This window comes from Plectropomus leopardus, chromosome 11 (genome assembly GCF_026936395.1).
Source record: "Plectropomus leopardus strain MGB_pleo_1.0 chromosome 11, ASM2693639v1, whole genome shotgun sequence".
In the NCBI taxonomy this organism is placed as follows: Eukaryota; Metazoa; Chordata; class Actinopteri; order Perciformes; family Serranidae; genus Plectropomus; species Plectropomus leopardus.
The window spans coordinates 15,375,492-15,388,555 of NC_142186.1; the positions used below are offsets into that span (position 1 = coordinate 15,375,492).

Below are 13,064 nucleotides of genomic sequence, written 5' to 3' on the forward strand. Positions count from 1 at the left end.
GAGTCCTGAGCCAGAACGACAAAGAGATCACAACCTTCTGCTACACCACAGCTAGAGAGAAGGGAAGATACAACCCCGGACTAAAGGACTCATATCTACTCTGATAAAGACAAAATAACACTTTTTAGACTGCAGATATTTTTGAGTCTGCTCTGCTTAACAATAAGATGACCAGTCTGACGGAAAGAGCTCTTTTTGTCTTCTTTACAGCACAGGTAGGCACTGCAACATTTACCAAACATTTTCATTTAGGTATTGTTACACCAGATACTTTTTGTATAAAGAGGTTTAAGATATTGAACATTTTTTATTTTATAAACAAAAATGTTTTCATTGTGGAAGCTCAAAATGATTTTCAGATTATTTCAAAATAAGAGATTCTCAAGACAAAGTTATTTTTTTATTCTCACACGAAACCTGTGCTATTACAAAGCATAACACGTTATATTAATTTGCATAAATTGCTGGAAACATGTTTTTAGACACTCAACAAGTATTACAAATGAGTTTCACTGAGCAAGTAAGTGTTATTAAGGTTTATTGAAGTCACTGATTGCTAAAAAAAAAAACCCAAAAAACAGCTTTTGCTCTACAAATAAGGATATGTAATATTTAGTTTCACTAAAAATGTATTTTTTTAATGTTCTATTTAATTCCAGTTCTCAAGACCCAGTGGTTTTGGTTGGATTAGAGACTTTCAACAATGCATGAAACACTAATTTATTTTCTTTCCCACCCAGGTGTTTACGCTCGCCTGGTCCCAGGTGTGTCCTCGGAGATGCCAGTGTCCTAAGGAGCCCCCCATGTGTCCCTCTGGGGTGCCTCTAATCCTGGACGACTGCCTCTGCTGCCTGGTGTGTGCCCGTCAGAAAGGGCAAGTCTGCTCTGATATGAACCCCTGTGACACACGGAGAGGTCTGCAGTGTGAATACAGTGCAGACGTCCACAAGAGGACAGGTATCTGTACCGGTGAGTGGACAAAGACCTTCTTAAACACTTAATGCAGTATTTCAAGTACACAGTAAATGTTCTGTTAGTACAAAAGGGAATCCTGATGTCAGTTATATCTCTTGTGAAAGACAAATTAAAAACCAAATATAAAACCACTTTTCCCTATTTTGTCTCTGTCCTCCAGCTCATGGGGGAAATGTGTGTGTTTTGGACGGTTCCGTCTATCAAAACGGCCAGACCTTCTTCCCTAGCTGTAAGTACCAGTGTATGTGCCGCGATGGGCAGATTGCCTGTGTGCCACGCTGCAACGTGGATGTGATGCTGCCCGGGCCGGACTGCCCCATGCCACGCAGGGTCCAGGTGCCTGGAGAGTGCTGCGAGAAGTGGGTGTGTGAGCCCCAGGCCGAGGCCAGTGCACTGGGCGGCTTTGCAATGGCAGGTGAGTCGACCGAAGTAGAGTGAGATGGGATGACAGGGATCATATATATGTACAGACTGATACATACAATCAACCAATTCCTTTTTGACGTTAGTGTCACTGTAGTGTGAGATATAAAGTTTAAAGGTTATGTACATTTCTGTGACCTGATCAGAGTAAGGGAGCAGAAACCAAGGAAGGAAGAGGAAAATAGAGCGAGGGCTGAGAAAGGAGGAGGAAACACAGAGGAAAGAGACAGTGTTGACACTAAAGTCTGGAATGTGAAACAGCAATGTGATACTTCACTCTGCAGGCAGCTGAATCCAATCACAATGCTTATAGGTTTTCTACAATGTCTGTTGCAGATGATTTCTCTTTCTAAGAAACTGTCCACCTGTGTGTCCCTTCAGCTTATCGTCAGGAGGAAACGGTGAGCTTTGACGGTTGGGATCCCAGCCTGAACTGCATTGAGCAGACCACAGAGTGGGGCGCCTGCTCTCAAACCTGCGGCATGGGGGTGTCCACCAGGGTCACCAATAAGAACCGTCGTTGTGAGATGGTGAAGCAGAGCCGACTGTGTATGATCAGACCGTGTGATAACCAGCTGGACCAGACACAGCTGACACAGCTTACACCAAAGGTACTTTTAGGGTAGTTTATTGGGGAACTACTTATGTATGAGTTTCCTCATGTATCATTAGATGCCAGTAGCATAACCAGCTGGACTTTCCTCATAAAAATCACTCATCATAATAATAATAATTATAATAATAATGATAATATCAACAACAACAGAAAGCCAAACAGTCCTACTGAACACACGCGAGACTAGGGAACTAGGGAAGATTTGTGGGGACAAATACAGCAAGATGCAGGACATAAAATGTCAATAAACAAACAGACCAAAAACAACAAAAGCAATAAAAGCAACAAAACCCTAAACAGAAGGACATTTTAAAAAACATAAATAAAAAAATAGGTAAAATAAATAAGAAGAATGACATTTTTTATAGATATAGTGCACATTTATTCAGTGATTGGCTTCTTTTCCTCGTACAGAGAGGCAATAAATGCCAGAAGATGGTCAGAAGCGACACAGCCGTCCAACTCTCCTACAAGAACTGCACCAGCGTCCTGGCCTACAAGCCTCGCTATTGTGGCTCCTGCACAGACGGCCGCTGCTGCACCCCCCACAGAACCAAGACCGTCGTTGTGGACTTCAAGTGCTCCAACGGTAAAATAAGCAGGAAACCAGTCATGGCGATCCTAACCTGTGCCTGCCACAGCCACTGCCCCCGAGACAATGCTGTGTGGCAGCCATCAGAGCTGGGATACAGCGGTTATCGGTCATAAAGTCACACTCGAGGGACAATTCATTTTACCCAAAACATGAGTTGTGGTAAATCTAAATTTAGATTAAAACAGGTCTGTCAACATATCAACAAGGAAAATAAAATCATACATGCTTATTATGGCCATAATCATACTTGTATTCATAAAATAAGAATTCTCTTTTGGTTGAGATCACAGAGAACTAAATATCTCTGTATCTCCTGGAGCAAGATTTAGCTGTGTAGCCTCCTGTGGACAAATAAGTGTCATTTTTGCTACTATTAAGTAGAGTCAAAGCACTTAAACCTTGTGATATATTGATTCTCTCCACATCTGCAGATTAGGTGGCGCATATGACCAACCAGTAAGAAAAGACGTTAGTTGGACAGTTGTTTGTTGGTGTTCTTACTTGGAGGAGACTGTAAGAGTTAACTTATAACAGCCTCCATTCAAGAGGCAAAATAATATGACAGTGCACAGATACAGTACAGGGTAGAGCAGACATAAAGTAGAGTCACTGTTGTCTGAAGCTTCCAGAAATACTCTTTGATTGACAGTCAGGTTGGCCAGTCATGAAAAAAGATATATTATTTTAGACAAAGAGCACAAAACAATAGTGTTTTGTTCAGCCCAAATCATGACGAGGAACACTTCAGCAAAGCAAGTCAGTGGCTTCAACTATGTCCTCTTTCAAAACAAATTCAAGCACCTATTGTTCTGTGACACACCTTTATCTAGAAAAAAAACTTTGAGAATACTGTAAACCCTTTACTTTCATATTGATAAAATAGAAAGAGCAACAAGAAAGCAGACGGAAACGTAGGGTGATCCGTTACCTTTTAGTGGCACTGCCATGGAAATTTTTCAACTATTGGACACATTTTTTAAATAACTGGACTATGTACTTTGACCTGGTCCAAACAAAGGGCTCAACCTATGTAAGAGAGGTCACTGTAGTGACTTTGTGTCATTTCTAACATCTGCCTGAAATCTTACCCTTGTTGTAAAATCCATAATGTCTACGCTCCCATTTATTAAGGCTAATGTGTGATGTTTTTTAGATTTAGAATGGATTTTTTGTTTTGTTAAAAGTAGTGCACATCAACAACAGCTATTTTTGTAATGACAAAAGTTTTGTAAATACTTGCTGTATAGCTTGTTTGAGTGTGTATCAAATACACAGCTTTAATCTGTAGTAATGTAAACATGAATTGTATATATTGGTATGTGGTATTGTTTTGCTTACGACTTGAATTATACTGCTTGTTGCTGTATCCATCTGAGTAATACTGCAAAACTCAATGTTTGAAAATAAATTTGTATTTTTTGTATCAAAGTTTTAATCTCTTTTTTTCATATTCATTTCATATTCATCATATTTTTGCTGAAAGTATTCTTTTCTCGGATGATAAAGGAGGTAACGATTTGTGTTTAAATGAGAGGTAGCTTTGGGTTGACTTGTTTGGATGAATTGAATCAAGAAGGTATTACATTTGAGATGTTAAACTGCAGATAACAGAGGGACACGGGAAAATAAGCATAATGAATAGATTGGAAAAACGCGGAAGCAGTGTTCATGACTAAATGATAAATGAACTTGATTTCTCATACAACTGGTGCCTCATGTTGTTTGATGTGTGGCAGAGATCCTTGTCCAACATCACACTGTTATGTTATAAATGGTAACATGGATGTGTTATGTAGGTTTTAGGTCAGTCGAGTGTATGTAAAGTGTTACCTAATACTAACAAAATGGTTGCTCCACTTTATCGGAGACTTAACACGTATTATGCCAATAAAATAACATAAAAGATGATCAAATATATTGAACCACAATAGAATTAGATGCCAATTTCCCTTCCTACAGCCTATATACCTATATAATTTCTTTTCTGAGAAGTGAAAACACATCACGCAATTTTTCCACACATCTGCATTTTTGGGTAAACTTCTTCCTCTGGATTCAGGATGTTCACATTATCACATGGGACTCGGAGGTTACCAAAGCCCCGAGCCCCATGACAGTGGGTGGTGATCTTTTGACCTCTATCCCTGAACCCCACCTGCAGGGTCACGGTGGAAAACCCTGTAATGCCATGTGGGACTGCTACTGACTCCTAAAATAGCTCCTCACTGGAAACTTTTGCTCATCAGCAGCATGAGTCAGTGGGGGACTGACACTGTGGTCAACACATCTGGTTGCAGCTATGTTATGGTTTCTGCGGAGCAGAGGTGTGAGGTAATACTATGGGTTAGTTATGCTTGTGGATCTGGGATTTTGAGCTTATTTTATTGTTGCATTGTCTTAACATACATTATGTTAAAATTACAGAGCAAGCTAGCAAATGGAAACACAAAAAGACGAACCAAACCGAGCAATTTGTTGCCTGCTTTCATTAGCCATGCTGGTGACATGGCTCTAATCTCTCCTTGAGTACCACTTCTGCATGTTTTAGATCTCTCCCTGCTGCAACACAGCAACAGCAAATGATCCAACTCATTATGAACTCCTGAAGCTGCTTGATAAAAGGCTGATCACTTAATGCTGTTTTAGGGGATAACCAAAAAGCTGTTTCACAACCACAATTTGTTCTTATATATTGCAGCTGTGAGTACTGCTTGTTTGCTTTGTGCATTGTTTCTTTATGCATTGTGGGAGAACGGTGTCCATCAACAGCATTTCATTAAATCCTTAAAAGGCAAATGTAACACGACTACAAAAGTAAACCTCAAACTGGAGTGAGATAAATCTTGGCTTGCCTATTACAATATTAATTTTTGTATTATTGGCGGATTCCTAACTGATTTTGAGATGTACAGTATCGTAAAACTTCAATCTAAACCGGCTTTATGGTTGCACTGACACTGTATATGTTGCTGCTGTTTGATACTCAACTGATTCAGTGAGCAGCTGCAAAGAAGATCATCTCCCTGAATGATGTGCTGAGTGTCTGGATGAATGGTTGACTGACCACTACTGACAGACTTGCAGACGTACTGACTGGCCACCTGGCTAGAAAAGTGCAAACATCAGAACATCTGAGGAACCGCCAAGCTGCAGCTCAAACCTCAGACTGAGGTGTTTTTAGGACATGTTTTCTTTGACGCCTCCCTGTCTGAGTTATAGGATGCTGCATGAATACTGTGCAGACCCGAAGTGGTCTCTTTACACATTTTATAACTCAGTTCATCCTCTGAATTACTGCAAAATAATGTTGAAGCTGTTTTTAGGTGCGAGTGGGACTGTGAAAAGACAGACAGCACATGAAGGTGTACCAATGAATGGCTAACCTGCCCTTCTAAAGCCTTGATTCAGTGCTGCTCAAACAGTTTGGTTGTCAAAGAATGACAGACTTCACAGACTGGCTGTGTTTGCAACTGAGTGGTGTTTTTTTTTTTTTCTAACACCGCTTTTTCCAACAAAGTCTGTCTCTCTCTTTGCTGTTGCTCTATGAAGTGAGAAGATATGTAGCAATCCGATAGTTAAAAGTGTTCGACTGACAAACCATGGCATTGCTCAACTTTAGAAAAATATTGTAGAGTAAACACAACCTATGTAACGTCAGACGCAAGATGCAATACACAACACAGAGTCAACAGCAATCCAAGCACTTGCTAATAATGACAATGCTAACGTGTTAATGCTTATCATATCCCCTCTAATACTGACAGAAGCTTATCTATGCTCCCGGGGCCCTATGTTTTCCAGCTCAGTATCTTCTTAGTACAACTCAATAAGGAGACATTTCAGAGGATTTTATGTTGTCAGCAATGTTTTTCCCCATACAAATGTGTAATGAATGTTTCCTTGAGTCAGTATGTTAAAAACCACCCACCTACAGCTTATAGTCTACTGATGTTATAGTCTGTAATATCACTTTTTTCTTTTCTTTTTCTACTAGACTAGACCCTTGGGTACACAAGGATGACACCATATTGGCCATTAGTTTAGCCTGTTAGCAGGCTAACATCTGCTAGTTAGCAACACACAAAGTACAGCTTAGGTTGATGCTCTTCTGGAAATTTGTTGTCAAACAATGACATGATTTATCACACAGTATACGTCATCATTCACAGTACAGAGAGAACAAGGATTTACACCAAAAGATCAACACACAGTGGTTCGTCACAGGACACTAACAATGTGATCAACAGAGAGTGCTACTCATTATGATATGATAAAGAGAGAGATGATGATGAGAAATGGAAACTCCCATTACAATGCATATGTCTGATTTTGCAACATATTTCACCAGAGAAATTGAATCTTTAGACCTGATGGCCCGAGATGAAAAGTCACGGAGCCATTACAGTTGTCACAATTATTACAATTACTCTCGAGACTGATTGTGACACAGTTCATGGCGATTCATCCAAGACGAAGCTCTTGTCTTATACTTCTAGCACTTTGTAAGCTTATATATGTTATTATACAGTATGTAATCCTGCTACAGCGATATATTATACACTTTATTAAGGACATATAGGCCGATGACTTTGTGTAGTGGTTCCCCATTGCGTCTAAATTTGTGTTTAACACAACCTTTGATTTTTAGGCTCAGGGTTCAACAAAGAAGAATATTTCCTTGGTCTGAACTGATGTGTATTTATCCCTATCTCAATTAAACAGTGAGTGTGGGCTGCTGTTTGTATGAAGGGTAGATAGATTGCTCCCTCTAGTGGGTTATTTGAGCCCCTGTCACCATCTTCACTGTGGTCACAGATATGACATCAAGAGATGACACAACCATCATTTTTCATGCAAATGTAAAATTTTATGTAAATTGATTTTTGTATTTAAATACTGATAATTCAGCACCAAACAAAGCATTCATAAAAATGTTCTAATTACAACTTCATTATTGCACATTTATCAACTGAACCTTGATCAGTTTGTTACACATGATTAAGTGACAGGAAGAAGATGCTGGTTTTTACCCTCTCTGCGTCTGCAAGTATGTGCATCCATCACCGAAGCAAAGCTTTATCTCTAGCAAATATCAAAAATGTCTTTACAGAGGAGGAAAATCATTATTTACAGTTAAACTGAGCTCAGCCAGCAGGTCTTTAAAGATGCAAAATGTGCATAAGGTGGGCATACTGTGATCAGATTTTGCTAGATTCAGACTTCATCACAATCTGTTTCAACTCTGTCTTCGTAAAAGATGATGTGATGTTTAACTTCAGCACATGAAAATCAGGGCAATGACAACAGTGACAAGGCACAATGCAGCCTTTTCAAGTTGTGACCATAGTCTCAGATTCTGCACTCTCGTTTGCAGCCTCTGTGTCCCGCTGTCATTCTCTGCGGGCCTGTAGAAGAGGTAAATCATCTCATTGAACTTGCAGCCAGTGAAAGTGTAGGCCAGGGTTGCAGTGTCTGCATCACAGAAGGACACCGATCCATTGTCATAGTCTACAAACACCCTGACTCTCTCAGGTTTTTTTATCAGGAAGAAGTTGGCAGGGATTACTGGATTCTTGCAGTTATTGTCAGTTCCCAACCTTATGACCCAGTTTCCATTGCTACGGTTAGGTACGAATGTCCTCTTTCCACACATCAGCTCTCTGACTGCTCCTGAACCCCAGCTCCCTTCAGCCTGAACCTCATGATACAGTCTTCCTTTACAGAAGTGCCTGTTTCCTTGAACAAAGCCATCAGTGTTGAAGATGTCTGGAATCCACCAAACAAGAGGAGTTTGCATATGATTCAACACCAGACTTCTAGCCATTACTACTTCTTTGCTTTTCCTCTTGGCCTGCACTGCCGCTTTTGTTTTTAGAGCCTTCTTCCCATGCTTACATTTAATTTCCCGAACTTTTGACTTTTTTGTCCCCATCTGAGCCCGCTTGTCTACACACGCCTTCTCTAGGGGGACTGTATCGTGAGCGCTATGTTCTGTGCACAACAGACAAACACATGTCTGGTCACTCCTGCAGAAGAGCTCTAACAGCCTATTGTGCTTCTTGCATATTTGATCCTCCAGGTTGTGCACAGGATTGGTCAGTTTGTGTCTCTTTAAGGCTGCCTCTCTCAGATGAGGCTCTAGGTGTGTTTCACAATAAGAAGTCAAGCACACCAGACAGGTTTTAGACGCTTGGGACTTGTTGCCAAGGCAGTAGTCACATGGCACCTGTCCTGGTTTGACTGGGGAATTATTGGCAGCTACCTCACAAAGTTCCTTAAAATTCTCCACGACCTCCCTGAATCCGGTGTTGACACAAAGTTTGAAGCCTTTGTTAAACTTCTCGTTGCACAGTGGACACTGATACTTCTCTCTGCCCTCCCAGTGCCTGGTGATGCAGACCTTGCAGAAATTGTGTCCGCATGGAATAGAAACAGGGTCGGTGAAAACATCCAGACAGACGGAGCACAAAAACTGATCTTCAGAAAGGAATCTGCAGCCGGTGGCCATATCTAGTGCAGAGAAGAGGTTTCAATGCCATGAACCATCAATGATAATGTTTTTTTTTTAGTTTTTTTTTACCATTTTGCACAAAAAAATAAATCAATTTACTATTTATATTAATTTTATATAAATTTATTATTATTTATATAGCACATTCCTTTCCAGGTGGAAGCACAATATGCTGAACAAAGGATGAGGTGCAAGTTGCAGGCTCATCAGCTGATCATAAAAGCAAAGCAAATCCACAAAAATCAAAATAAAAACTCATAAAATAATAATTAAGATGAAGAATATACCACTGAATAATACACAAACTTGTAAGTCAGAAGTGATAAAAAATGTCAAAATTAAATAAAATAAACAATAAAATTAGAATAGGTTTAATTGCTAATTAAACAACAAAAACAATATATTAAATACTGGTGACAGAATGTGACCGAGGCTACTCTCATCATGCTGCTAACATCTGCTGCAAAACATTTCATGAACATTATTCACTAAAACATAGTTATCAGCTATCAGCCATCCCTTCATCTGGAGGCAAAAACAGCAGGTGCAAATTTCACTACATGAAGTATATAACTACTTATAAGTTTTTAAAAAATCACAATAAAATCAAGTAAATGTATATTAAGCAGAGTATTTTAACTTTACCTGCTTAGATGCTCTGCTGTCTCTCTTTGTGTGCAAATGCATTAACTGAACAGTATTTACCACCTAAAGTTTTATCTCTCGCTAAATGATGCAATCGTGCTTCTCTTCCCCGACTCATGCGCCACCCATCTGCTCTTACTATATGACATTAACCCCTTATGGCATGGAATATAGCATATAGCATAATTTGATAATAAAGTCAATAAAGAACCCTTTAATACTGCATGATGTCACTGATGTCAGTTTGTCTGTGTGTGTGTGTGTGTGTGTGTGGGTGTCAATGTAACTACCAATCCACTAAACCAAAACAACACTGACTCATACCACAGCAAGCATCTGTGGTCAACCCAAACACTACAACAAAATCTGTCTCCACATTACATCAGTTACTGAGAAATCATTTGCAAAGTCTCTGCTCTTAAAGGGTTAACATGAAAACAGTGATACTTCAGTGTCTTTGGAACAAATCGAATCATTTCACAAACGCTCTCTTCGGCAAAATTGCTGTTTAGTTTCTGTTTTATGTTTCAAATAGAGTGAAAACGCGCATGAATGTGCCTACAAGTTTAACTCTCAATTTCATGAATCAACAATGTAATCTGATTACTTTTGGTCACATGTCGCCTGATATGGATTATGATGCTGAAGCTATGCATTGTATTTCAACCATGTCATATTGTGGTGCTACCAGCATGTCTATGATTTTACACGGATCATCTTGTGTTTAAACTTGATGTGAAATACCATTTAACAACCAACACACTTTTTCAAGCAACTTCAGAATGTGTTATTTGTGTCATTGCTTCTGTTTTTTTTTTCTACCAACAATTAACAAGGATACCACACCACCTATTCTGTAATCAGATGAATGCACATCTAGTGCTGTAAAAAAAAACAAATAAAAAATGAAGGGTATCTACTTTTTGATTATATATTGTTTTGCTTTGATAGGAAAAAGTCACATCAGTATTTAAGTGATCTCCTCAGGTAGCAGTCGAAAATCAGCTCCTGTGCTTGATCCGCACAGGATCTACTCTATGTGAATACACCATCTGTATATATAACCAGCTGTTGGGACATCAATAACCACTGCCTTTCTGTGTTCATAGCTTGATCTTAGACATGGAAATTCATTTCAGGAAGTCTAATGATGCCAGCAGCAGCAGCCAAAACAAAGCAGCTGCCAAACCAGTGCATTCCTGAAGTGCTGGTGTTTGGCTCTTTACTGTGAGACTCTCGTAGCGTCAAAAACCTAATAAATAGTGTGCAGGTATTAAACATTATGTTTTCATTAGTTATATCTAAACACAAGGGTCATAGTTCAATGGAAAGATAATAGACAGGAGAAATGAAGAAGATAAGTATAAATAGGAAAGTAAAATGTATGTAACAGAATATGTTCAAGGATTTTCAACTAAAGTTTGACTGAAACAGTGTTTAATTGGGAAGTGATTTAAGTTTTTCTTCCCCACAGCTTGTTAGTGGACTGACACTGTCATTCAGACATCCAAATTACTGCATACCACATTTGTGCTCTGAGAAAATATCTACAGTCTGCCTTTCTTTTGAGGAAACATTTTGATTTTACGCTCTCTTTTTTTGTTTCATACTAACAACATGTTTCTCTCACATGACTCCATCATGGAGAGCATCAAGAAGCACTCCTTGTTCATGCATTGCAGGACATCCGTCACATCTAACACCGTTCTGCCTTATCCCCTCCAATATTCCCACAGTTGATGGCAACTGTATTTGCTTCACAAATGGTTTGTACTAGTACAGATCTAAGCAGTTGTGGAAGTTGTGCAGTTGTTTGACAAAGATCTCTTTGACTGCCTGTTCCACTGATCAACAGCTGGTGGCAGTAAGACACAAAGAAGTCTGCAATGTGCCAACAAAGGCAAAAAAAAAATTAAAGTAGACATGGATAAAAACAATGCAGGATGAACTGGCTTTGTTATCGTCATGAGGAAGTAAACGCACTCAGTGCCTTTATTAGACCTCAAGCGCGCACACAATGCATTTTGGTGAGAAACACTGAATGCAAACAGAGCTTTTTGTTTTGTGAACTCCACAGAGCACCTTAAAATCCAGAAAGAACCATATCTCATAAAACTGCCATCTTTGAAATTGGTTGCAGTGCTCCTCAGCAAAGCGCCACTCTTCCCTGATGACTCCAGAAAGCCAGTTCACAGACTGACATTACAAACCTCTCGTGTGCTCGTGAGTTTGTGTGCGAGTACAACTGCCTGCAGCTGCTCCCTGTTGCATTGAAAAAACAAAGTGTGCCGTCAACGTGCTATAGGCTGATGGAGGATTAAAACAGATTCATTAACAACCTTTAAATACCATCACCTTTAATAAGATTGCATTCTGTGTTTGTTTATTTGTTTTCAAGGTCATTACCACAACAAAGAATGTACATTTCGTCTAAAAGCTCATTTCCATATAAAAGTAAAAATCAATTGTAGCTCCTAAACCTCATTAAGCCAAAGTATTCTTAGTATATCTGTTCCAGTCTCTTTCTTAAAATAACTCCCGGCTTTGGTGCAGCTCAGTTGTAATGATCCATTAGAGTTTAGAGGGCGGGGAAGTGAGCAAGCTTGGCTGCTTCATTGTACAGCATGCCTGTACTATATTCTACTAATTAACTTAATTAATTATGACTCATGTATAGAAACATAATATTAAATCATAACTTAAGATAACTGCCCTTATTTCTCATAACATATATCCTTTAATATAGGTTCTCAACTCATGTTTGACCTTCTTATTTACAATAAATAATATTAATAAATAATTAAGTATTAATGCAATTCATAGAGCAAAAATATTGTTGCTCAGTGTTAGAAAAAATGCAGGTCATTGTTGCCTATTATTAATAGCCTGTTACCAAGTCATACATTCATACAGTAAAATAATGACTGTATAAACACTCAGGGGCAGCTCAAAGGGCTAACATTGTGCCATACACACACACATATTGGTTTCTCATGCCTCCTCATATGTTGGACTCCCAAACGTACAAATTCTGAATCTTTTTCTAAAAAGGATAGACAGAAAAAATCCCCATTCATACAAAAGCCACATGTATGTGAAGAGGTGAATCAAACTCTCTTGATGAGGCAATTCATTGTATTTTTTAATCACAGACACATCCATGTCTGTTTTTGGTTATTAAAAAAAACAAAACATTAATTCAATTCAAACTTTATGGAGTTTGAATGTTCTATGAAATGCCTGAACCTGGAGCATATTTATCAAAAACAAACAAATTAAAAAGGCTGTATGTAAAACAA

General features: G+C 39.0%; 2 protein-coding genes across 3 annotated transcripts in view; one reads left to right on the plus strand and one right to left on the minus strand.

Annotated features, from left to right (window-relative positions):
* On the plus strand, positions 1-4,037 carry LOC121945980 (CCN family member 3-like). The gene is made up of 5 exons (XM_042490368.2): positions 1-215; positions 741-969; positions 1,136-1,390; positions 1,780-2,009; positions 2,429-4,037. The coding sequence occupies exons 1-5, from the start codon at positions 168-170 to the stop codon at positions 2,720-2,722; spliced, it is 1,056 nt and encodes a 351-aa protein (XP_042346302.1). The 5' UTR covers positions 1-167; the 3' UTR covers positions 2,723-4,037.
* Positions 772-13,064, minus strand: part of LOC121945391 (zinc-binding protein A33-like) — a 71,430-nt gene continuing 59,137 nt past the window's right edge. The window contains exon 3 of one of the 2 annotated variants that reach the window (XR_015777885.1): positions 772-898. Coding sequence is in view for 1 of the 2 variants with exons in the window: in XM_042489544.2 (XP_042345478.2) it covers positions 7,885-9,117 (1,233 nt within the window). In the remaining variant the exon portion in view is untranslated. Of the gene's footprint in view, positions 899-7,571; positions 9,120-13,064 lie in introns of those variants that run through there. The other variant, XM_042489544.2, reaches the window with a different exon arrangement.